General features: G+C 41.3%; 1 protein-coding gene and 1 long non-coding RNA gene across 2 annotated transcripts; one reads left to right on the top strand and one right to left on the bottom strand.

Annotated features, from left to right (window-relative positions):
* Nucleotides 1-270: 270 nt before the first annotated feature.
* Nucleotides 271-5,446, top strand: LOC148333217 (ras-related protein Rap-2b). The gene is made up of 2 exons (XM_088300631.1): nt 271-1,313; nt 3,903-5,446. The coding sequence occupies exon 1, from the start codon at nt 720-722 to the stop codon at nt 1,269-1,271; it is 552 nt and encodes a 183-aa protein (XP_088156757.1). The 5' UTR covers nt 271-719; the 3' UTR covers nt 1,272-1,313; nt 3,903-5,446.
* An 18,569-nt stretch (nt 5,447-24,015) lies between these two features.
* On the bottom strand, nt 24,016-26,838 carry LOC148333216 (uncharacterized). The gene is made up of 3 exons (XR_015844300.1): nt 26,699-26,838; nt 26,493-26,565; nt 24,016-24,184 (listed from the first exon to the last, which is right to left on the bottom strand). It is a non-coding gene; the product is annotated as an uncharacterized LOC148333216 (long non-coding RNA).
* Between the last annotated feature and the right edge of the window lie 305 nt (nt 26,839-27,143).

Here is a 27,143-nt window from a genome sequence, read left to right as displayed (position 1 = left end):
GTCGTCCTTGGGAGCTACATGGTCTATGGCTTTAGGGGGTTTTTTTGTAGTTGTTTTGAATCTCACAAGTTTGTTAAGTGCATCACATGACAGACAGCACGCAGGGCAAAAGAATGCTGTGAGTCAAGCGGTAGTAAGCCCGGGGATCAGCCATGTCGAAACTTCAAGGTGGGGCAGCAGCAGCACCAGCAGGTCTTGTGAGGTAAGTGGGTCCTATGCCTTTAAAAGCCAGCAAGTGTTCGCTTTGCGTGACGTCAGACGCACGCTTGCGTGGGCAGGAAGCACGGCGCCTTGGCTAAAGTTAGATAAAGTTCTCGAGCGCGGCGCCGCAAATTGTAATATCAGCGCAATGGTGATCTATCAGCTTTAGACATACTATGCTTTTATTTTGAAAGGCCGTAACAGGAAGTCACCGCCGTGTTGACTAAACTTGGCTGTACCAAAGTGAGGGGGGCGCGGTGTGCCTACTTGAGCGAACAGTGAAGAAGAGAGGGGAGCTAGTCCAAGAATAGGCCGGGTTGTGTTAGCGCTGACTCGACATGTCACAACACCATCGCTGAGTGTGGCTCGGGAACTACCGTGTTTACCCCCCACACGTACACACACCTCGAGCGGCGCTAGTTTGGCAGCTACGCCCCGTAACCCAGCCATTTGAGAGCCCCCTCCGTCCGAATTCAACTGCTGGCGGCGAGGAAGCGAGGCTGCTCTCTCGGGGAACCATGAGGGAGTACAAAGTGGTGGTCCTCGGCTCCGGAGGCGTCGGCAAATCTGCGCTGACCGTCCAGTTTGTGACGGGGTCCTTCATCGAAAAGTACGACCCCACGATAGAGGATTTCTACCGGAAGGAGATCGAGGTGGACTCCTCGCCATCCGTGCTGGAGATCCTGGACACGGCCGGTACCGAGCAGTTCGCCTCCATGCGAGACTTGTACATCAAAAACGGCCAGGGCTTCATTTTGGTCTACAGCCTGGTCAACCAGCAGAGCTTCCAGGACATCAGGCCCATGCGGGACCAGATCATTCGGGTGAAACGGTACGAGAGAGTGCCCATGATCCTGGTGGGCAACAAAGTGGACCTGGAGGGGGAACGGGAGGTGTCGTCGGGCGAGGGCAAAGCGCTGGCGGACGAATGGAACTGTCCCTTCATGGAGACCTCGGCCAAGAACAAGACCTCTGTGGACGAGCTATTCGCCGAGATAGTCCGCCAGATGAACTATGCGTCCACGCCAAATGGCGACGACCAGTGCTGTTCGTCTTGTGTCATCCTGTAAAGGAAACTTCGTCTCCTTGCTCGCTTTTTTTATTTTGCAATGGTAAGTCTTGTTGACTGTTACGCCTTTTGTAAGCATGACTTTTAAAACTATTTATCTCACACTCCCAAAGTCGAGCTGATGCTTTGTATCGCTCTTTGTTTGTTTGGTAGCCACATAGTATTCAAATGACTTGACAAATTTAAATGAAAAGTTTGTAGAAGGGTGGGGCGGGGGCCAGGGCAGAAACCACCACATTCTTAATTACTTGTCTTCCAATGTCATTGTTCACATATTCAACAAAGCTTTACAAAAATGGAGCTAGCTAGTTCAACAGAATTGTGCTTTTCCTGGTCCTGTGACAACTTGTTGCTAGGCAGAGTTGCAGAGGCTCAATTATAAATGCCCCATTGACCAATGAAAATGGTCAAAACTAACAGAATTACTGTGAAAACAACACTCTAGGGATTATACACGTTGACTTAAGTAGTGACTGACTGTTCAGTATTAAATGTAACGCAGTGGTCGTTTCGCAGTGACTGGCGATTCGCCACATAGCATTATTTTGCCGTGAAGTACAAATTCTGCCCCGGTGGAAGTGTGCCAGCACGGGGCGTAGTGAGTAGAGCGGTCGCCCTGAAGGTGATGCTTTATACCAACGCGTAATAGGCTCAAATACCATAATCTTACATTTTTATTTTCTTTTTAAACTTTTATTTTTACTGTTTACAATTTCTTGCAGCCAGTCGCAAGTTGAGCTGTTTTGTTTCACGTATTCATTGAAGAATTGAGCAGTTCTGCATTTGACCAATTTTGATGCAGCTTGTGAAACGAAAATAATTGGCAAAATGAATCGGCCCCACAAAAATAAAATGTTATGGTAAGGGTAAGTAGATGGTTAATTATAAAAAGAGGTCAAATTAATCTAAAAAAAAAAATGGTAGGCGTTAGAATTAAGAAAAGCTAAGGTGTTTAACCGATACAAAAAAATGGAAAAAAGTTGAGGTAAGTTTATGATTAGGAAACACCGAATTACTAGACTGACATTGCCCTAGCGGCCGCAGTTGGAATCGTGAGCCAGTTAATGTGAAAGCCTACACATCACGCTAAATTAACATATTCACGGCCAACCTACTGTAATCGCGGTTAAAAAAAAAAAACCTGCAAAATAATGCTAGCTGGAGAGTTGCCGGTCACAGAAAAATAGCCACTGCCTTAATGTAAGCTACACGTCGAATTTAATATACATAATAGGGGCTCCCCTGTTTAAGAAAAAATTCCCTTCCCATGCTGGCAACATAACACAAATGTTTTATAAACCGGAACAGCACATTGTCTATCGCTAACCGAGTTTAACAAAATGAACACAATAGTAAAGTCATAATTACTGCAAATATTTCTATGAAAACCACTTCTAGGCCACAAATACAAAACAGTCATATGAAAAACAATTAGTATGTTGGTAAATGAGTGTGCCGTCTTGTGTCACATGACCACAGATTCTTAAGGCCCAGAGCAAACTAGTTTATTGGGCGCTCTTCATGATGTTGAAACGGTATATGTCGGGAGCATTGGATATACTTTTTCAAAGCAACCCATTAGTCACAGCTGATGTCACGTTGTCTTCCTTAAATGGATGGCAAACTTCTTGAGACTCATGTTCCAACCAATCAATTAAATCAATACAATACAATAAAATACAACTTTATTTAGAGAGCGCATTTTACAACAGCTGGAGCTGTAAAAAAAAAAAAAAAAGCTTTCCATATGGTGAAATAAAAATTAGCGGGAAATTAGCTCACAATTTAAAACACAAACAACAGATACAGGAAAAACAGCAGAACAGTGACAGTCTCATGTTGAGTAAATCAATTGTTAACATGTCCACCACTAATTGGGGCAAAACAGGCGGTCCTCGGTTTACGACGGTAATGACAAGTTTTGAAGTTCAAGATGGCATGCGGTAAAGTAGTTTGCTCAGTAGCACACGTCTATGTCGTCATGCGGCACAAGAAGACACGTTGAGCTAACAATATACTTGTTATACTGTTTTTGTGGATTATTTCATATTCATGGCCGATAATATTTAGTGGAATTAGGCCTTTATAATCTTGTTCGTGTAGATTTATAGACTACGGAACATTCCAATTTAAACACTTTGGTCACGTCACTAATGTCAAAACCAAACTCAGTCATAAACAGTAAACAGAGGACCCCGTGTATCTGGAACCAATATTTATGAGACTAAATGTACAAATACACAAAGTGTGTCGAGTGATTTTTAGGAGTCCGGTGGTTTGCTCAGTGGCACACGGGCAGCACAACGTCCTCTTGACCTCGTTACTTTTTGGTCCCGTTCCTCATCAACCTCTTTACCTTGTAGTCCGGAAACCTTCTGGACTGAGTCAGCCCTTTGTTTGTTTTTTTTCTCACTGATAGGATTGAGGAAGTGTCTGACTCGTTTGCAGAACTGGAGAGACAAGTTGTTCTCGCAACTTGATTAGCTTTTTAAAAAGTTAGCGGTGGGTTCTCTGACACAACACTGCATAGGCTTGTTTCATTTTCTCAGAGTTCCTGTTTTTGGCCCGCATCCCAGGACTCGTTTGTGGTCCTGGCTTGATTGGTGACTATTGTTTTTGTTGTTTGTGACAGTGTGTTGCAGCAAGTGTGTCTTGTTGGCGTCTCAGCCTGGCCTCGGAGGAAAAATGAAGAGGAATGCTGCAGGGAAACAAGAGGAGGAGGAGGGGAGCAACGGAGGCGGAGGGGAGGGGTCCATCCACTCTTCAGGAATTCTGCTGGGTCGGAGAATCTTTGTGGCGTGGTCCGTGTCCACCAGGGAACTCAAATTTCTCCTTCAAGGAAACGGCACGGTGAACATTCAAAGGAGATTTTGGGGAAGAGAAAGACTGTGAAAGTATATTTTGTTAATAACCGCACTCAATCCTGGACGGGTACAAACTTCGAGGTTCTTATTAGTTTTTTGTTCCAAAGTCTAACAAGTTGGTGGTGGAATAACGTGGCAACTCTCTTCTTGTCGGGATTGCAAGGAGATCTTAGCGGAATTGACGTGAGGATCACTGCCTCGTGTCCAGTGCCTTTTGTTTTATTTTGACAAATCCCAACACACATCAGCTGTTCCCGTTGAGTGCCAACACACCTCAACGTGGCAACACGGGTGTTCTGTACAAGGAATGGTGCTCTTCTGTACGTTTGGGTCTCCTTTTTTTTTTTTGTTCCCTCCCCTCCTGTAAGTTGACGCCGTTTATCGCTGCGTCCAGTATTGAAACGCACAGGTACTGGAACCATTACGCCAATGGCACCGAACCACTTCCAGACCTCTTCAATCAATGTTTAATTTTCTAGGACATGATGATGATGATAATGTACAATGGTGTTGACAAATCTAATCCTGATTGTAAGTTCAATTTTGGACCAGCCTTTTGACTGTGGGTGGTCTGTTTTTTATATATAAAAAAAAGAAAGAAAAAAGAACTTTTAATACAGATGGCATTTTTAAAAAAAGAAAACATCAGGCTGTGCTCTTTTTTGTTCTCTTTTTTTTGTCACTTGCAAAAATGACAGTCTCCCTATTTGTATAAAAAAAATAAAATAAAAATAGAAATATTTTTTTTTAAACAATTCAAATTTGGCAAATTTGTTAATGACAATCTTCTCTGTTGTGTGTCAAATGTGATATTTATTTTCACTAGACAGGGACTTTAAAAGAACATAACCCGTACGCAGTCCTCAGTTTATGCCGGTCTCAGCATACAACGTTTGCAGGTTATGAACGGCACACAATTAACTAGTTTGCTGCATGTCGTAAGAATATGTGGTGTCTGGTATAGTTGGAGCCTTCCGGATTTTCATTCTGCCCTACAAGTTTTTTTATCACGCGCAAATATTTTGTGTAATTATGACTTTACCCAAGAGTAGGTTAGCGACTTGCACATTACGAATTGCACATAAATGAGGGTTATGTCGTGAACTGAGGACATTAAAAGATATTAAAATATAATTCACAAAAAGCACCTTCACTAAAATGTGCCACCTTCTTCCATTAACAGCGGAAACTAGCCCGTTAGGAACGTGTTACAAAAAGCAAAACGACAGTGATGAGGTTTTATGCGACATGCTGCCGTTTTGTAAAATGGGAGTTGGCCTGTCTTTTTGAATAAATGTTGCCAAAAAGAAAAGTGAGTGAATCCTAGCTAATCCTCTGATGCGCGTTAACAAAGTCCCACGTGGTATGCCGACGTCCATGCTCGAGACCCTAGCTCGTCCTTTTGGCATAACTGTTGCCCAAGAAAATGTGCAACTTAATGAGTGTTTGAATTCAGAGGTTAGTTCCATTGCTTTCAAGTTCATCTCATACGGACGGCAAGGCTAGTTTGCAAATCCATAATCACAGTGCTGCTTTTGACTTTGCTCTGACAAGTCACAATACTTCCTCCCCCAACTTGTAAATGACGGGGTTGTCGTTTGTGCAACATAACAGGAAATAAGGCTACCAACGGTATAATCTTTCGTTTGCTGAAACTTTCCGCTACATGAAAACAGAAGTTTCCGATTGATTGCCACCTTGATAGTGGCCCACTCTTGCTAGTGTGATATTTGTGGTCCTCTGGCGATTTAATACCAATACAAGAACTGCATCAAAAACGCTGTCCGATAACACTCAATTTGGATTGACACAGTCAGACAGGTATTGAATTACATCTATGTCAGTCACGTGAGACGACGGGTAGTGTTGCACCCGCAGAGGTCCTATGTCAGCATCTTTGCCCATGGAGCTGATCACTGCATCTATCAGGTGAGGACGCACGCCATTATTATGCTGACTGAAACCTCTGAAAATTAAGCCTTTCATGCACGATTATTTTCCATTGTAGGAGAGACAAATTTTTAAATAGCTGTCCACTGCGGTGAGCACCGTTCCAAAAAGGGTTAAATGCAAAAGTGCCTTTTAAAGTCACTCTAAATCTGAGAACAGCCTCCTTGAAACGGTTTTCTTTTGGCTTTTTATGCTACACTAATTTTGGAAGTACGAGCATTCATATTTTAGAATGGTCAGTTTGCACTCTCTTCTGTTTTTTTGTGTTACTTGGTCCAAAAGCGAAGCGTGATCTACATGTCGTCACTTATCAAAGTTAAATGAGTGTTTTTGCGATGGCTCGCTCAAAAGATTAACCCTTTATCTGTTTCAAACCTCGCTTTTTTTGCGTAACCGAAGGATGGATGACATTGTGCAAGTCGTCAGCGTATTGCGCAAAAACCTTAGCGTGCCACATTGAGAGTTCAGTTCAGCAATTGCTGAAATGTGTGGACGTGTTTTTAGGTCACAATATCAGGACTTCGTTTTTTTTTTTAACGCAAGTAGATGACAGGAATGTTAAAATGGATGTGTTTCACAGGTGGCTATTTTTTGGGCAACACTTGGATATCATCACATAAGGTTTCAACATATTGTAGTCAATTAACTTTAAGCTAATAATAAATATTGAATGTTTTATAATGGTGACAGTTTGACCTTGGAGCCTATAATAGTAAAAATGCTAAGTGGTATAGAAATTAGACACGTGTAAAATAACCTGTTAACCTCCTCCTGTGTTAAATGGGGGGAGTCTTTTTTTTTTTTTCGGTTGGGGTCGGTTGACTCTATTGCATGGCGGCGTGGCTGAAATTGACCTCTGGTTCAAACTATTGCTTGATAAGAGCGTTTATTACTGCTTATAAGCCAGACAGTGTGAACGTTAACCCCCCCGCCATCTTTTGACTGTTTCCATCAAGAGGCTGTGGCGTAAACATGAGATAGCTGAAGAATTTGCCCCTTGGTGGAAAACGGCAGCGCAGCAAACTCTTCTTTTCATCTCTGCTCGAGGGTTTCACTTCCTGATTTGCCGGACTTATGTATCACAAGGAGGGGCTTTTTCTTTTCTTTTTTTTTTTTTTAATGTCATGGGAGGTGGTCACGTGATGTGGTTGCCATGGCTAAAGGGGGGGTTGGGATGGCCTCGTGACCTCGCTGCCGCAATGATGGTGACGTCGAGGGCGTCGGCCCTTTTGACCACACATCGACTGTCAGCTTTGCATTAAAACTGCTTATTGATCTCATGAGGATAAATCAAGCTTTTCTGCTGGAGTTGGAGTGTTGCCAGCATGAGTGGGTGGTTTATACATTTTTTTTTTTTTTTTTTTACACGCCAGACTTAATCACTATATAGACTCCTCACTGAATTACAGGCTGCCTCGGCTCGCCGAGCGCCAGGGTGCTATTTCGGAGGCTCTGTTGTGTACGAGCTTGCACTTTTTTTCTTGTCTCCTTCGCTGTAGCTCTCTGGCATTCCTCTTAACTGTATTAGCCTCCCTTTATCAAGTTACTCAATGGCGATAATTAAGCCCACAAAAATGGCTCTGCTGCAGCTGCGTTAAATCTTTAGTGACAACATGAGTGGATTTAGCTTGCGCATCGCGGTCTGCGATGTTCCCGTTCAACTGCAACGTGAGTCGTGTTTTCTCATGACGAACCTGACTAACATTTTTAACAATTAGTTATTTATTTTTAAATGTGAGACCACACACAAGATGGAAAAAATGGCAAGTGTGTGGTAACAGCGCCGATACGTCTACATCGTGATGACCATGCACATGAAGATGAGGACGACGACAGGCAGTAAATAAAACAATAAAAAAAAAAACAGCTTATGGAGACATGATTATTTGAACTTGGAAGTTTTGTTTTCAACGTTTCATGCTTACTGAATCGAAGTCTCGGGAGATATGTCTTAGTCCTGTGTGATTTGCTGCGTTCTTGCGTAAGGTCATGCTGAATTTAGTATATATTTTTTTTTAACTGCGTTTTTTGTGACAACAATTTTGATCCAACTCACAATTTGGTCGCGTGCATCCCCACAACAAAGGGTTAACTAACCACTTCCTGTTTGTCATTTCCCCACCCATGAGAGTTTAGCACATTTAAATGGCGCAGCGACTTTGTCCAGTCAGGAGAAAGTCCTTTCGGCTCCTCTAATGGGATGCAGTCAAGAACTGTAAACACTTGGCGTGAACAAATGAAAAGATTTTGGATGGAAATTGATGGCACAGCCGAACAAAGTTGTTCGATGACGGCATGTGTGCTGCTGCACAAACATTCCATCAAGATTGCAGTTTAGTATGACTGTACTGTAATATTTTCCACACAATAAACTGCAGTGTTTGATTGCCACGTTGCTGATGGATGGCACGACATCTAATTTGTCTTTTCCCCAGAGAAAGTTTTGCCTATTCGGAATTCTACTACTTCCCGCAAAGAAGCCGAGACTTGTTCGGCCTGACAAGGGCCAGTCTGTATGTGCCGAACGTCGCTCCGTTTTCCCCGCGAGTCAGGGAGCGGCCTCCTCCCTCGTTGAGCTTGCTCTGCCGCGGATGGGAAGGCCCCTGAATTCCTCCCATTCCCAACATTCCGTGCACTGTAATGCCTGGACATGTCTTTAGCCGGTAGCCGTGAAGCAACGGGAGGGGAGGCAAAATTATGGATGGGACTCGCTGATTTTGCAGAGCTCTGCTATTTATGCTTGTGAATTAGATTCATAGTCTCACTTAAAATCGCTGATATAGTCCAGTTGTCTGCGTTATCTTGCAAAGAACCACAGAAGTTGCGAAAGACTAAAGCAACAGAGCATTTAATCATCCCTGATATGTTGCAATCTGGATCCAGACAGTTGCGCAGCCAAATGCACTTGTGAATTTGGAGATCATCACACAACACCAAGAAACAAAGTAGGCCAAAGGATCCAGTCAGACTGGACCAGTGACTTATGGCTCCCCCTGAGTGGATTAGTAGCTTTTGTTCGCTGACATCGCTACCACATTTTTGATGATGACTGGTTTGGCAGAATGCGCTGAAGGTATAATCACAAAGGGGCGTTTCAATTAGTGAGCTTTGTCTGGTCTGAATCTCTTGACGGGTTTTTTTTTATGCAATGTCCATTTCACTCCACGGTTTCTCAACAAGTCACCAGGTTACCAAAAAGCAGCAAATCATCAAGTGTACTTGAAAAGCACGACAGAAGCGCACACTTGTTCAGACGTGCTAAAAAGACGTCGTCATTAAGTCAACAGTCCTATGTGTTGATGTCATCGTAATGATTTCCGAGCATCACAGCGTATCAAGACCACGTTACCTCATCCCGCTAGCTGCATCAATAAGAACAAAACCAGGAGCCGGCTCCAAAGATGTTTAAGGTCAAGATGAATGGAGATCGTGAGGAACCGCGCTCAAGTTGGTTTGGTTCGCATCATAATTTGTTTGCTCTCTTCACACCTGTCCAAATGAAACAAAAAAAAAAACAACTAAAGAGCGATTGATGTGAAAGCACTCCAAAAGTGTCCCGACTAGCGTATTAAAATCTTTCGTAAGCACTGTGCAGCCTTCAGACTGACTGACAAGAGTTCCTGAGGTTTGGGTGCGGTTTCATCCTTCACCACGAGACTTATGGTTTGGAACATTTCCTTGTCGTTTATTTACTACCGTCGTGCGCAAGGTCTGCCTTCAGACGTAACCACTTTAGTGCATACATGCATTTCGAGCGAGAGAAGACGACTTTCTGCTTTTTGTGTAATTGCGCACGATTGTGGGGGTGAAGCCGCATGAGGGCCTACGTTGCGTGATATTGCTCTGGGAGTCGCTCTTCTGGAATATAATGACAGACACGCTCCCCTAACCTCTGGCTCCACCACTATAGCTGGGAGCTTTCTGGGGCCAGACGACAGAAGAATAGCATCCTCACATCTGGGATGGTTTGGTTGACGTCTTCAGTGACCGATCACAATTTCTTTGTTTCCGACAAGCGCTGGCCACTAGCATGAGCTAAAACTGAGAATAATAGCTTGAGCTTGACTAGAAAAAGTGAGATGCACTCTGTATAAATTGAACTCTTATGAAAGTAATTTTGTGAGAAATTTATAAAGAGGGGCGGGTTATTTGGTTGACTGTTGACCAGGCAATGGTGTGGTCAGCCCAAAATCAGCTGGGATAAGCTCCAGCTGCTAGGGCGAGATGACGATTGCTGGATAGCAACGATCCCAGCAGCGTAACACAGACCACCCAGGAAGAACAAATAGACGGCAATGGAGGACGTCGATTGTTTTGTGGCTGTTTATGACACAACGGCAGAAAAGAAGACTAAACACGTTTAATTACCAAAAATCTAACCTTTGTGTACACCAAAAAGCGGCACGGCCATTCCACATTTGGGTGGGGGCGAGTTCCAATGGATTAATGACCTTTCCTTTAATTTTACTGGGAAAAGATGATTTTTCTATTTCTATGTTTTTTTTGTTTTGTTTTAAGTTCCAAGCATGGTCAATAAATGAGACCATTGTATTTGCCGAGAAAAATATCGCATTTGACCCCGAGTCTTCCTGCTTTTCCACTCCATCATCAGCATCACAGTTCAAGTGTGGGGAGGGTTTGTGGCATCCTCCTCCAAGGCCTGACGCCGGGTCATGTGAGCGCTTCCCACCACCGTGTCCGTACCCTGCTGTCACCACAGCAACCCTGCCCCGCATTCTGACTAACGTGCCGCGACATCCCTGACCTTCCTCCCCGGCCCCCGCGCGTACTGCTACTCTTTCCATCATCTCCCATCGCCTCCTTTCTTCCCTGCATTCCACCGCCTGTCATATTGCTGCTGAGGTGTGTTTGCTTATCTCTGTGCGCTCTTCTTCCTTCAGAAGCCAAACCAGCAGTCCCCCTCCCACCCCCGACCACCACCTCCAGTCAAGAGTTGCGATTCATCATCAAACTTTGTTCCTCGGGCACATTTTATGCAACGTCGCTTTCGTAACCGGAGCAGCAAGCAGGCCCGAGAAAAGCTGGTGGGAGCATCAAAACAAAGCTAAACCTTTCATGTCGAGCTAAAGAAAGAAACCTCTTCCTGACTCAATTTAGAAGGTAGAACAGTAGGTTGTGGAATTCAGTGTAAAATTTATTTAACTTCTCTACATTCTCTAACAACAGCCACCCCGCTTTCCATAGCGGCTCCATTAACATAACGATGTTTATGATGTTTAAGGTATCAGACAGGCCTTTTTATTGTTGTTTTACTCTTAAAGCAACAGCAAGGAAGAATGATTTTTTTTTTTTAAATGTTTGTATTGCTCCCAGTCTTTATTACTCTCAGTCGCAACTCTGAACAATAACATGCCACATGAGAGGTGTCTTGGCTGGTCCACGAGTATTCAAAACCATTGGAAAGGGTTATCCGAGATCGCGATGGCAACGACAAATCCATAGGATTTCTTTTTTTTTGGTTTGTTTTAAATGACCTCTCTGTTAGGATAGAGTTGAAATTTTTTTAAAAGTTTTCATTCACACCATGATGAAAACATAGTGGATTATGTTATGTTGATTATCATATAAAAAATGATTAATTATAAAACTGGGAAACTGGGAGAGCAAATACTTCAGAGAAACAAATGCCAAAAATGAATGCGTTTCCTTAATGAAAAAACGTACTTTATTTTATTGAGACTTCTAAAGACCAATCATGTCAATGGAGACCAAACATTTGCTCGAAATGACAAGAAAAATTTTAATCCCCTAATTAGCAAATGAAACAAATTAAAATTTTGGATTAAGTTTTATTAAGTGCTAAACTAATTAGATATACACATAAGAAGTTATTGTACTGTGCAGTATTGTTTCACAAAATAATATTTAAATACAACTACTTGAAATAGTACTACTACTAAGGGCAGTTTTCAATAAGTACTAGTAGGGTGCGAAACGATTCAAGGACGGTTAGAAAAAAGTGGAATGATTTGATTAGATTCAGTGGAATAACGAGAGAGAGAGAGAGAGAGAGAGAGAGAGAGAGAGAGAGAGAGAGAGAACAGTGTGGATTATATAGTACATATTTTAAAGAGAACACTTGGAAAAAAAAACATCTAATAATAAATAATTAATAAATATTAAAATCTACATCTTTGGAAACCTCCTCTCTCTTTTCTTGCTGCTATTTGTTTAGCTTGTGTTGGTAGATATGCCAATTGGTGTGGCAAAGCAGACTCAACGAAACACACCAGCTCCACCCACAAAGCCAAAGTACCTTGACATGCAGTCGGAAGCGACTCGTGCTGCATCCTCTTCAACCGCACCGTATTACGACACACCAGCAAATCATTCAAAAGATTGTGCTTGGAAGGAAATGTGTGCATGTTCATCCACACTTTGTTTGTTGGCAAAGCAGACATTTATGAAACAACTATTTTCACGATATGTTATCATTGCAAATATTATCTTTAATGCCCCAGTGTTGACTGTTTGTGGGAATTTCGAAGTGGCAAAGCCCGCAGGAAATTGCTCATATCCTGTGGGGAGCGGTGGAAGAGGAAGTCTCCTGTGACACTGGGAATCTGCAGCCTCGTGACCCAAATTAGTGCCGCTGGGCCGCACTGCACTTTTTTGGGTGTACCCGCACGTTTTCAAAAATGTTTTTTTAATCAAACAGCTGTTGTTGTCCAGAGCCTTTTTGCTTACTGCATGCATTTTGGGTGACATGAACACTTCAACCGATTTGTTTTAGAGATCCACGTTATGGATAAAAGTAGCGGGACGCTCATGTTTTAAATTATATTTGTTTTTTTATCATTTGTTATGATTAGACAGAACACATTTAAATAATTGACATATTTTTTAAATTATTTATTTTTTCTGATTCTTATTTATTACACAAATATTAGTAGTATATTTATTTTAATACTAATGTGGCTGCACACATCTGAAATATTGGTGGTTGCTTTCTTTCTCAAAGATGACATCTTTCCCCCACTGAACAAACATTCCATCGTAGTATTTTTCTCACGTTCCCAGATACGCTTTTGAGCTGCGTCGGCCCCGGGCAGGATCACCATTTCATCTGGTTTGCCCTCATTTAGCCGTTCTACGCGTTGCTCTCCTCATCTATCATCTCAGCAAATAAGGATATTAGCCTGTTAACTTGGTGCACCGTATTCATTTGACAAATGTTGACCAAATCAGATTTCTAAGCCGCCAAATGCCTCCCTTGAGATTTGCTTTCCATTCGCGTGTGTGTGATTAGAACCTAGCTGATTGATTTAACGTGTGAAGTGTCAACTGTAATGACTTGCGCACCAATTAGGACATGCGGGGTTTAAAAAAAAAAAAGAAAAACAATATCAATACTGAGCATATCAATGAGGCTGGAAGAGGGCGACAAATTTGAATGTCATGATGGACCAGCAAAATAGGGTAAAGTGACCAGCTTGGTTAGAAACATAGTTTACCTTCTTCCGTTTACGTCAGTGGTGTTAAAAAAAAAAAAAAGCCAATCTTGAACCAATTAGTCGACTAGTCAGAGTAGTCAACTACAGTACTACTCGTTTGAAGTGTGAAATCGACTAAGCACGCACACACGCACACGCTGATAATCTTGAAATATTCATACCGATGGCAGTGGACCAAGAGACTGGCGGTGAGAAACTAGGGCAGTGGCGCAAAGTGCAGAACCAGCTTTGGCGCCAAAATGTTGCGTCTAATAATGCACGGATAATAACGCTACCAAATACAACACATTTGAATTATTTGTTTTTACTTGTTCTTACGCTAGTCCATCAAAATATGTCCTTACGCGTAACTGATCCTTGGTATCATGAAGGTTGGTGGCCACTGTGCTCTTTTGAAAAAAAAATCTTGTCATCGATTAATCGACTGTGAGTCGAGTTTTATCACATTTGTGGCGACTACAAAAAATTGGCTGTGTTCAACTTTCATCAAAATCTGACTTTATGTAATACTACTTCATGATTCTTGTACAGCGGCGACCTTTTTGTGTAACATTCCAACTATTATAAAAATATGATTTTTTTTTCTTTAAAAATTACAACTTTATGTGAGGAAATTGTATCTTGTGATTTTTTGACTTTGCTATTGTAAAATCATGGGTTTTGACGTAATACAACAATATGACTATTCTGACCATTTTTTTTTTCTATATTGTGACTTTATTCTAGTAAAACTTATTTTAAAAATGCAATAGTTTTGTAATATTGTGTTTTTCTTGTGCAATTTTATCCTCATAGTATTGAATTATTACATGAAGGAATTGTCATTTTCACTCTTATTTTATTAAAAGTACTTTAATGGAATTTTAATGGTACATTTTCAAAAAATTAAAAAAATTTTTTTATCGGAATAAGAAAACTGTATTCCTGTTTTTTTCTGGTTTCAGGTTAGTTCTTGTAAAATTTTTGACATTTTCCCAAGATTATGACTGTCTCGTAAAATGACCTTCTTTTAACATTGAATTGTAGCAGTTTGTCGTATAATTGCACATTTCTTACCTTTGCCTCTTGTATTATTACACAATGTGATTCTCATAAACATAATACTCATTTTGATATTTTACATAAGAAAATTTTAACTTCACGCACCTAAAATTATGCGAGTGCGTTTGGTGGGTGAGGGTAATATTACGTTTTTATTCTTAAAAAAAAAGGGGGACTTTTTCCTTTAGTTTAGGAATCTATTAACACAGTTTTGACTTCAGTGCCATGTAGTTGCAAATCGGGAAAAGTGCGATAAATCGTCTCTTGTCCGTGTGAACTGAAATGCATGCTGACAAAATGACAAATTGTGAGGACAGAACACTTTTTCTCTTTGAGTATGTATAGACTCGACTCGTGCTTCTGAGAGGGCGGGTTACACGGCAAACATTCCTTACAACAAACACACGCTGACTGTGTACATGGACACAAATCACAACTGGCATGTAATACAAGATGCTTGCTCACATGCAGTCATCAGCGTCTTGCCTCGTCATGTCACGTTACAGGGGTGCTGAATGCCTCCTGGCCATATGGACCTTGAGGGGCTTAGTGGACCCCCCCAACAGGCCAGCCCCCCCCCCCTCCTGCTGTTCAAGAAGCATCTTTTCTCAAAGTTCCTGTCAGGAGTGACTTGTTATCTTTTTCTTCGACTTCCTGAATGGACATTTTCGTAATGAATATTTTACTCCATTTTATTTTCTGTTGCTTCTCCTTCTTCCCTCTACATTTGTTGTTCATGCACATTTTTTTTCAGTTTACAGAATGTGTGTGTGTGTTGTTTTGAGGAAGTCTACACTTTGGACCATATGGTGCCTGCTGGGCAAAGGTAAATCCCCACAGGACACTCACTCACTCACTCACTCATGCACCACACACACACACACCCCCACACACACACGAGACACGTAATGAGCCCACCTACATTATCACGTTAGCACGTTCACGTCTGCGGTTGTGTAACAGCAATATGCAACCTCTGTGTTAACATGTCAGCCAGTCTTTCTCCTCCTCCTCCTCCTCCTCCTTCTCCTCAGTTGATGTGGCATCTGCCGACCAGCCTGCACTTGTCTACGTGTATTGTACTGTATATTGTATCTATACACACATATGGGCACTCAAACAACTTGCCTGAGTCATTGCCCTTTTCAATAACAGCGGAGAAGTTAAATCCTGTTTTAATTTGAAAAGATGAAGTCATAATAAATGGAACTACTTTCACATCTAAAACATTTAAAAAGATATTTTAACCCCAAGAAGAATACAAATAAAATCTAAGACTCCCAAGCATGCTTTGTTGCGTCATCATGGAAAATTTATTTTTACTCGATTAATTGATAGGATTATCGGTAGAATAATCAATTCTATAGATAGACGAAAGCTGCTTGTGCACAACTCAAGCAAGCTGTGTTGTTCAAAGAGGAAGTCAAGTCAAAAATGTTCTTTGCATCACCATGAGTTTAAACTCGGCATTCTGATTAATATCGCCATTGTGAAATATGACTAAACAGCAGTCTCGGTGTGTGTGTGTGTGTGTGTGTGAGAGAGTGTTTGTTTTTTAATTTAATTTTACAAACACTGCCATTATGCATATTTCAAAATGTGCCAGTTAAGCCAAAACATCGTTATCTGCCAATAAGATCCAATACAAGTGCATCAAAAATGCGGCCTTTCAGAACAGTACGTTCAGTAATCGGTACTCATGACGAGAATGATCCCCCAGTCGAGTGCAGAAAAGGCAAAAGAGGAGGCACATTCAGTTACAAAATCGCTGGCACAGGCCAACTAATTGCTTCACTTTGCATGTCTGACCTGCAAAGACTTGCATCAGACTGAAACTTTAAAAAAAAAAAAAAAAGGGGGTCACTGGAATCCAAGAGTGTCACACTTCCTCTTTCAACCGCTCTATCCAAACAATGAAATATTGGGCTTCTTTTTTTTTTAAGAAATATGGTGGTTGTGTGTAGGGTTGGTGGCTGGGGGGCAGAAGGTGAACCCCCGCCCCCCCTTTGTCCCAATCCTCCCCCTCACCACCTCTCGTGCCCAAGTGTCTGCTGTGCGAACATGGACGAGGGCACAGCTGCCGAGAGGGAATAGAAAGGTTCTCCAAAGCTGCTTTGGTTGCAATTGCAGCAGTTGAAGGTAACAAAATGGTACAAGAGGAAAAAGAGAAGGCGTTTTAAAAAGCAGCTAAACTTCAGACATGGCCTGCTCGACCCGTCGCCATGACGACACCACACGAAAAACCACCATTTAATTGGCGCTAGCCGCACTTGTATCCCGTCCCTTTGTGGATATTATATCACATCGCACAACCGGCATCGTTATGTAAACAATGTGGGTAAATGTGCTCTTGGCTTTTGTTATTAACGCATCTCCTTACTGGAATAATGGAATCAATATTTAGAATGAAGTGCATCTACGTTGGAGATTTTCTTTAAAATTTTACAACAAAAAAAACTCAGAACACAATTAAAATGAAATAAAATGTGTATTAATCATAGAATTATTTTAAAATTACTTACAAAGGTACGACGGCAACAATATTGTGCATATATTCATACTCTCTGACATTGCCAATCAAAACCAATCATTATTACGCGTGTAAAGGCACCATTTGTGATCCGCCGATCCGTGCTTTCAAAAAAGGAATATAAAGCTCTCTTGCAGGTTTTTAGGCTAATTTTAGCTGAATGAAAATGCACTTAGAAAGCATTCGGTGTCACACGTTCTCACTCAACATGTGATGTGATTAAACGGTGGCTGACAAATAGCAGTTTACTGCCTTGTCGAGGTGCACGACTCCTTCAATGCGTCTGTCATGCTTCCCTCGGAATATTTGCCTATTTCTGGAACCAAGTGTAGGCGGCTCAGAGCGAAGTGTTCTAGCCAGGAGGACATGATGGGAGATGTTCTCGTCAGGATGCATTCGCTGGCCACAACATTAGCAAAACTCTGTCTTTAGACACTACTTGCTTTTGATTGACAATGTCAGAAATGTATTTAATAATAGAGTTATTATGTAATAACATATTAGAATTGCAACGGGCACCAAGGGAGCTTGATATGTTATGCATTTACATAAAACAATGTAAATTATAGTGCAAATGAATGTAAAAATGTACATAAGGTATTTTCTGTTTTGGCAGCTTGCCACCCCCACCCTCCCCATGCTGCAATGATGCAATCCCACAGTATCGCATCTAAATCACTCTCGGTGAACCAAGAAGCTTCTTTTGCACTGGAGAGCACTCACAAGGCTTGACATGCAATTGTGCTTACCTGCATTAGCTGTGGACACTTCAATATGGTATGCCACAGTCTCCGCTTTGCTGCTGACTATACCCTCAGTCTCCTGTTGAATGAAGCAAAATTGTTAGCTGTGTATTTAATTTTTTTTTTTTTACAGATTCCTGCATGGCTACAATACTATTATTGTGCCTTTTCTACATTAGCCTGTGACAAAAAAAAAACCTAATAATGCAAAAGCTACACTTAAAGGCTATTTTGGTGCATGGCTCACAGCAGGTGGCTCAATTTGAAATGGCAAGCAGCCGCGTGGCAACATGGGGCGATTGCAGTGAGTTTGGACCAAAAGCCGTTACAGAAGGTGTTTTGATGTAAAAACAGCTAGACTCAGCTGTGCATTCCTGTGATGTGAATTCACTAAGTCCACCTCAAGGGAGCATACAAGTACAAACCGACACATTTACATACACACACTTGTATCTATGCGCCTGCTGATGATAAGATAGGTTTGGTATACACAGCTCGCGTGAAGATAGCATTGTAGTAGTTTAGCCGTTGACAAGAAACAGTTGCGATGACGTGCTTTAAATCGGCACGCCTTTTTTAAACATTTGACCTTTGAGACAAATGATTGCCCTCGTCCATATTGCCCATTTATCCTCTATGCTGCTGGTCTTCATTAGCGTGTCGGGTGAGCTTGAGCTTATCACATTTACCCTTGAGCAAGGAAGTACACCCGGATTGGTCGCCAGCCAATCACATATCGCGTGCATAATATTGGGAAGCCAGAGAACATCACAGTCAACCTACAGCCAATCAGCGAAGATTGGAGCCCGGATCGTTAGAACATGCTAAACACTAACTCACCATGCTGTCTGGGCTACTTCCCAAAGAAACAACAAAAAAACGTGAGCGGAGAGAAGCCATAGTGTAGTTGGACTGTGACTGTACAAGCTGGCACCATTGTGTTGTGCTCAATACGGGCCCCGTCGTAGAAACACACTAACCTGTTTTCTAGCAAGATGTTCAAGAGTTGTATTGTCTTTTATTTTTAAAGCAGCGCGTGTGCGACTTTCACATTTGGCCAGTTTGTCAAGCGTGAAAAGCGATTTCACCTGTGATGAATGAGCATCGGCAGTCCGAGGGTACTTTCAAATGGAGGGTCAGCATCTGTTTGTATTTCAAAAGGCAGAACTAATGCATCGCATCATATAGGTATAGTCACATGACCAACCGTTTTATTTTTTTTGTCCGCCATTACTTCGCTTTAAAAGATGATGACTGCAAGCAGCTTGCGTTTGAGTCCATCACCCTGCTTTGTTCCCCGTGCATCAGCAGCCCAAATGAACCCTGTGCTCTTGTTGCTCACGCATTTTATTATTTATTTATTTTTTAAATCCAGCTCATGGCCAAGTGTTGCATTAGTCTGTGTGGTGGTCACAGCTCATCTGTCTGGGCGAGGAGGCTCTCTTCCAATGCGCTCTCCACAGATAGAGAAAGCGAGAGCAAAAGATGAAAAGATGGCTAACAGTAACGGAGAGAGGACGGATGAGTCAGCGTGTAGGAGCAAGAAAAATACATGTACAGCTCTCTGACAATCACCATTGTTATCTTTGCTCGCACTGCAAAACAACTTTTCGATTAATCTGCATGCCTCTATTAGTGATAGACCGATTATCGGCCAGGCTGATTATCGGCACTGATATTTGACATTTTGAGGATTTCCGGGATATTTCCTATTTAAATTAAGTCAAGTTTAGGAGTTTTCATTTTTGCAAACTTTTGACACAATTTTTCCCCCTATTTTCTACAAATGAATACTGGCTTTAAATATCGGTTATCGGCCTCCATGACAACTAACAATCGGTTACAGTATCGGAAAAAAGCATATTGGTCTATCATTAGCCTCTACATTCGCTGTCCGCTCAAGTATTTTAGTATTTTAACTATCCGGCCATCCACACGTTCCATCTGTTCATCCATTCATCTACAATATCTATCCATTTATCCATCAATGTCCATCCTTTCATCTATCAGGCAATCTATTTGTCTGACCTTCCATGTATCTTTCTCTTTTTCCATTCATCTATCAGCAACATTATTAGGGTTTTATTCTTATTAATTGTTCACAATGCATTTCAATAGGCGGCAATTCTCTATCTATCTAGTCTTGAGTGTAGCTACAATACATTACATAACAGTAGTATACAGAAGTGTATGGCGTGAAAAGTTGTTGTGAAGATCAGGTACACCTGCAGAATTTCAATGCATTCCCGAGACATGTCGCACTTTTTGACCAATGCCACCATAGTTAAGACTTCCTCTTTAACAGCAGGCAGAAGACATGAGCTCACCTATTTCATGGATGAGCTCATACTGCGGTGCCTTTTGTTCACTCATGGCCAACACACCCCCTTGTGTCCGCCACCATACGCATTGAAATTTCAACAACTACAGTAACACCCGAGCGTGGGGTACACCAGCACAATCTTACGGGATCCCTATTGACAGCGTCAATCAAATACGTAGCCACAACTTTTTCAAGGACACGCTATTAGTCACTCGAGTCTCCTGTTTTTGCACTATTAAATTGAGCAAGTAACATATGTGAATTAGATGGGAAAAAATATATGATACATAAATATCAAGGAAATAAAACATATACCTAACTTCTCCATGTTGCCGAGCGACACGGTTGAAAATGTCAACGAGAGCATTAGTCACGCTGCAGAGAAAAATATACATTTGCCTGTGATGCCATCCTGATGATGTCATCGTTTTCTTGGAGATGAGGCGTCCTGAATGATTTATTGCAAATGTTTTAGTGGCACATTCTCAGAAAAATGACCACTTGGACTCTGAACTGTACCGTGCTGCATCCATCGTATATCATGCCTGGCAAGATTGTTGTATGAAAAGATACGTGACTCTTTGCAGGAATGAAAGACAAAAGAATATACAGATAAAAGACAAAAAAAAAAACGTGATGGGGGGGGGGGGGGTTGCCATGCGTCGTCAGAAGACAAAGCTGTCATTCCAACGACAGTGTGGGCCGCCCAGACGGGAACGCTGCATCCGCAAGCTGAGCGGTGTGGGAGGAAAGAGTGAGCGGCAACACAGAGGAGTGAGCTATTCAGAGCATACCATGACACCCTGACAGGACAGCAAGACGCGTGACATGCTTGCATTTTCACCTTGCTTTTGAACACAACTCGGCGAGGGCCGCTGACAACGCGTGTGTGCTCCTCGATAAAACCTTCTAGTGGTCAGAATGAATAGCTTGGTGTCTTGGATTATTTCTTTTGTAGAAAGCATTCTACGGCCCGTCACATACCTAGTCACATGGCCAAACGCCACACAATCGTCACACTGCAACTACTTTTCATGAATGAGTTCATCCGTAACTGTGGCTGAAAAGCAAAGCATAGAAAGTCTGTCGCCAAAATGCACAAGCGCAGTAAATGAATGGGGCAATCAATGCCAACAATAACCTTAATTTCTCGCCCCGTTTCCTCTGTTTATACTACAGGGCAATCTGCTTCTTTCTTGAAAACTGTGCCATGTTGTCGGTGGTTCCAAAACTAATAATACAGTATAGCAGTGGTAGGTGGTCAAAGCCTTAAGGCCTTCTTTGCTCGCCTACCATAATCAAGAAATCATGATCATATTCTTCACATTGATGTCATATTATATCCTAGTGTTGAATTTTTAGGTTAGAATTTTTATCCAATCAGAATTTAGCTAGCTTATGTTGCTAGGCAGATTTCCTAATACCAGTAGCACGCACTATTCGTCCGAGGCCTTCATATACAATCGTGCGGTCGTCTGTTCTGTGTCTCAAGGGGGCTTTTACAGTTGATAGACAGTTGCAATAGCCAATCAGATCGCAAGTTGGTTACAGTGAGGATTCTCGCTGGCCTTACATAGGTGATGAACGCCTCTTGTGATTGGATACTCAGGGGGCAGCGCTATGCGAGCTCAACACACCCGAAAGTCGTAACTGGGAAATCTATTCTTGCTCTTTTAAATCACAATGGGAAGAAGGGAAAAGCGTGGATTTAATTGCAGATACACTTGCGAGGCCATTTTCATTTTATGATTTATCCAGCCGAGGTGTCATAAATGATGGCAAGATGAGGGGGATTTATTCAAGTGGGACTGAGTAGGACTTCACTGAAGGCCTTCGTGTGAAATGCACAGCCCGTCACTGGAGTACATTATGTGGCATATCAAATTGTTGTTTCTCAATAACAACACTAGGGGTCGCAGTTTTTCCATTACCTATTTATATCAATTTATGGTACAGTATGCGGCAGGGTCATTGCCAGGGGGGCAGGTGGGACTCGCCTGTAATTTTTTTCACATCTGTCCAACCACGTTTCTCTCCGACTACAATGATGCCAGTCGTGCAGTTGTGAAGTAAATGAGTCCTATTAGAGTTTGTTTCCTGATGCTGCTGTCAGCTGGTTCCAAATGCGTGTGTGAGAAAACCAAAACAGATGTGTCTTCTGGTTTACGCCCAGCGGGTCTAAATTGCTGTTTGTCCACCACCCTTCCAAACACGCACACTCACACACACGCACACGCACACACACACGCAAACACAGTCTCTAAATAATGAAAACACATTCCTGCCGCATGTCTTTTTCAAGACATTTGTTGTATAAATAGTTCTTGCAGATGTTATCTTTACACCAAATGAGCATCCGCCTCTTTCACTCCATTGCGTCAAAGCCTCATTGGACACTTAATTAGTTTGCTAATGAGATCCAGGAAAAGATATGGACAAAATGTTGTAGAAACTGTAAACTAAAACAATAATAATAAAGTCAAAACTCAGGATTAGCTTTGCAAACGCAGAGAGTTTTAGACAGTCGTCAATATCACTTAAGTGCCTTTGGTGTTCTCATCAGAAAAACATGAAAATCATCATGAAAATGTAGCAGAAGAAATGGAGCGCTGAGGCTAAACAATTGACGGGTAGTCGTACCATAATTCTTTGTTCGTTTCTTCAAAGGAAGCTGAAGCAGTGTATAGTTCTTTTGTTTTTGTTTTTTTCCAAGTGTGGGAGCCAGACCACAACACATTCCAATATTGCGAATAATTTCAGTTCTGGTCATTGAAAATCGTGACTATTTTTATATTATCTAAGCCGCTTATCAAATTGTGAAATTCACAAAGGCACTTTATGGTGATATTGACTGACAGCTCATTAGGTTGTGCAGGTGTCCCTAATCAAGTGGCCTGCACATGTTGTGCTGTTCTGTAAATCAGACTTTCCACCTCCAGGTGAGTCATGCACCGCAGGCTAATTTTACTGTGCGTATGCGCCTGTCTTTTTCACAGACGTTGACCTGGAGACTTGCATCTTAGCTTAAGAACACCCCAAAGGTGTGTAATTATACTCCTAATGACATCCAGCAGGTCGCAAATGAGCCTGCTATTGTTGCATCGCCAGGGGCAAGAACTCTGCCGGTGGGGAAGATTTAGCACACGAAGATGATCAATGATGTAATTCTGATGAAGATGCCAAGGCTTTTATTTGTGTGTGATGACATTTTCCTGGTATTTTGTGTGTACTTGCATGTATTCATCTCAGTGATTTTTTTTAGTCATATCAGAGAAACAGAGGCGTCTTACTAATAACACTTGCTTGTCAACTTCCGAACAGGCGATTTAAGTAACTGGCATACTTGTGTAGCATCATAATATAAATGTTTGAGAATTAAATTTAAATTGAAAAAAAAAAGAAAAATATATTTACATACTAAAAATAAGAAAATAATCATATTGAGGCCAGCTAAACAAGTTGCAGCCATTTTATTTTTACTTAAATATTTTTGAACACGTCATCTAAGCCAGGTTAGGGGAATTTTTGCAAATTCAAAAAGAAATTATAAACAGAAAAAATAGCAAATATAAGGCCAGCAGAAGAATTCAAAAGAAAAAAAAATCAACTTTAAAAATGGGCAATTTGACTTTCAGCGTAATAGGGACAGTTCGGTGAATGTTTGTAAATAATGAAAGTGAGAATAAAAATAAGAACATAAATAAAATGGCGGCGGCAGAAGTTATTTAAAATTATTTTCTAGATTTTCATTTTTTTCCCATTTCAAAACAGCTGAATTTGTCATAATAGGAGTTAAAAAAAAACACTAATATACCTTGTACTTGTTGTGATGTGGCCCTCTAGTGGTATTTTAATGAAGCTCTACAATCCCCACACAAGCAGATTTCAATCCAATCGAAGGCATTTGGACATCCAGGTGTGATCTGGTTCATCTCTCCCATCGCACCCGCCAGTGCTGCAAGGCGCCACATATGATGACATCATCGTCCTGGATGGGCAAAGCGGCATAGAGAACACACAAGAGGGGGGTGGAGTCAATCACAGGTCATCTAAATAGTACCAGTGAGATGCCCCGTAACCATGGCGACAAGCCCAAGTGCCAAGAGCGTGTTCTACGGATGCCCCCGCCTCTCCCCACTCCCCCTGTGTTGGTTCCATAAGCACTTGTGTACATTGAGAGGGATCGTCAGTGCTCATACCGCCGACACATTTACAGTCATTAGCTGTTGTTGAGCAACATATGGCTAATGCATATGTAATGAGAAGCGGGCGGGCCGTCGTCGGCGCTCCGCTGACGTGGGGGCGGGAGACACGGGCACGGGTGGCAACGGAGGAGAGGGGAGGCGAGGACTCCCGACGAGTGACAATGAGTCAAAGCATTACAGAAGGTCATCTTTGCGGTGGGGCTTTAATGAATGCCACAAGAAGAAAAAAGCAGTCGTATTGTGCACATGATGGAAATGTGCCAGTCTTGTTTTCTCTGGAACTTATCCTCAAGTATTTTCTGAGAAAATCATCTTTTAGTGCTATTTACGCTGTTAATTTGTTATGCCCTATGATGCCTCATAATTGTGACTCTAGTCAAAAATGAATGAGAATGTGTGTGGTTTTATAAGGCGGGGCTTGGCCTGGTGAGTGACGTGTATGTCAGTCAATAATAGTTAACTAGATTTTGCGTTATGTGCCTGGGCATCTGTTGTGGGGATAGTAGCTATTATTTCTACACGAAGTGATGCGTGCATCTGAAATAGTAGTAGTAGAAGGGAATAAATAAATAAATAAATAAATAAATATATATATATATATATATATATATATATATATATATATATATATATATATATATACTACACATCAATCATAAATTTAATTCGATTATTTTTCGTGGTAGTGTATTGTATTGTATAAAATGTTCATTCCTAGTCCCAACTGAATGTGATCTTTGTGCTAATAAACTGAGTTGCAAAATAACAAATGGTGAGAACTACAAACACGCAATAATAACAAGTCTTCTCAATGTTCAAAGAAAACTATTGAGGCGTTGTTGCGTCCGACAACGATCGTCCCGCACAACTCTCGAGGTTAAACCCGAACGGAGCTAAGCAGCTTAGACACAAAAGTACGAAGGCTAGTGCGGTAATCCCCACTAAATATTGATTCCTGTGTACATACAGCAAGACTTCAAGTGTTTGGAATGTGAGAACTGGTCTGGCACCTGATTAAGGTGAAGCGGAGCATAAAGTGAAACGTCTCATGTGTTTTTCGTTTATTTTTAAATGAACTCTGGTGGACTGGACTTTTCTTTACACGTGAGGTTGTAACATCTGTTCACCTGAAGTGACTCATCCAGCTCATCATCATCTCTCAGTTATGTTGATCATGTAAGCACTTACTAGTTTCTCAATCATCCCATTTGGGCCATTTAAGATCCCGATTTACCTTAGCATCTCTAAAAACCCTGATATTCATAAAGAATGACCATACATTTCATTATTAATTTCTGGTAGCACCATTTAACCTGCAAAATAATTATATGTGCAATGATTTAATTTCCTGGCCAGTTAACACTTTTATTTTAATACAAGTGACCTAACACTATACATGGCTTGCTTGAAGCCGTTTCTTCCTCTCCCATTTGAGGTTTACTGTAAAATCAAACGTAAACGGAAATAGATGTTCTGTATTTAACCAAACTGTCTTACAAAAGTCTGATAGCTTAATGCTGACACATAATGCTAAATTAATTTTACAGCAGTTATATGACCAGTTGTGACAGAATTCAATCTGTTTATTTTTCTTTTTACATTCTATTTAATTATAAAATTAAATCAAATATAAGAGTACTATTTTTTAGAGAAAGATGTTTGCAACATGCACTACAAATACCCTAAGTTGCAGAACATACTGTGATGGGTGCTAGTTTTTTTTTCCTCGACATAGCTAGCTAGCTAGCCTATCCACACTCTTTTATAACATTGAGTCCGTTAAAGGGGTAACTTTACGAACACATGGCAAACCTTTAAAACTAAGGAATGTTAAACTGTTTTTTTAAATCATGTTTGTCAATTGCAAACGGGTGGTAGTCTGCTTTTTGCTAACGTTAGCCACGATAGCGTTGCTGGCATCTTGTTTGTTGCCATTCGAAGAACATTTTGATCAACATATTTAGTAACTAAACGATTTATTAAAACTGCATTGTGGTCAAGCTATGTGTTGTGTGGTCGACATGACTCGTTTGACGACAAATATAGCGAAATGAGGTGGAAAAGAATCGAAATTAAAAATAAAATTCCTACCACTTTGTGGAGAACCCAGGTTTGTTGACAGATCAGGTGTGTGGTGTGCCTCTTAATTGTCACCGTTGGCTTGCTAAAAATGGTGGACACGGGTTTTATAAATAAACTGAAAAATTGGACCATTACGTCATCAATTAATTATTTTGAATGATATATAGTAGTTTTTTTTTTTTAATTACTTGCTTACTTTACTTACTTACACTTACCGCAAAATAGGCCAGCCTAGCTCTTGTGGATTTATGTTGCTTCTTTCATGTTGTAATGGTCCAAACAAGAAGAAAACTCGTGATGGCTGCTCTCATTTGTAGCCTTTTGAGCTCCGCTGATCCATTAAGTGGTATTGCTGTTAGCCCGCATACAAAGTGTGGTGAAGTTGGTGGTTTATGTTTAATTGCAGTTGGACAATTGGAAGTGCCTGATGTCAGAGGAAGCAGTGGGAAAATTAATAAATATTTCACTCTGTTAAACAATTATGGTCCGTGTCTCCATTGGCCATTGAATATTACTTTGGAAATTAACCAACGCTAAAAAATGGAAAAAACGACTCTTTATTTGAGTTTCGTTTAACCAGGAGGTAATTAAAAAAACATAATAATAATAATAATCACCGTTCTGCGGACCGCAATTTGGTAACGAGCTGCACAAACAAAC

This window comes from Idiotropiscis lumnitzeri, chromosome 7, assembly GCF_059441095.1.
Source record: "Idiotropiscis lumnitzeri isolate Australia: NSW breed Sydney's pygmy pipehorse chromosome 7, RoL_Ilum_1.0, whole genome shotgun sequence".
In the NCBI taxonomy this organism is placed as follows: domain Eukaryota; kingdom Metazoa; phylum Chordata; class Actinopteri; order Syngnathiformes; family Syngnathidae; genus Idiotropiscis; species Idiotropiscis lumnitzeri.
Note: the sequence above shows the minus strand (reverse complement) of the source record. Positions and strands in the feature narration are given on the sequence as shown.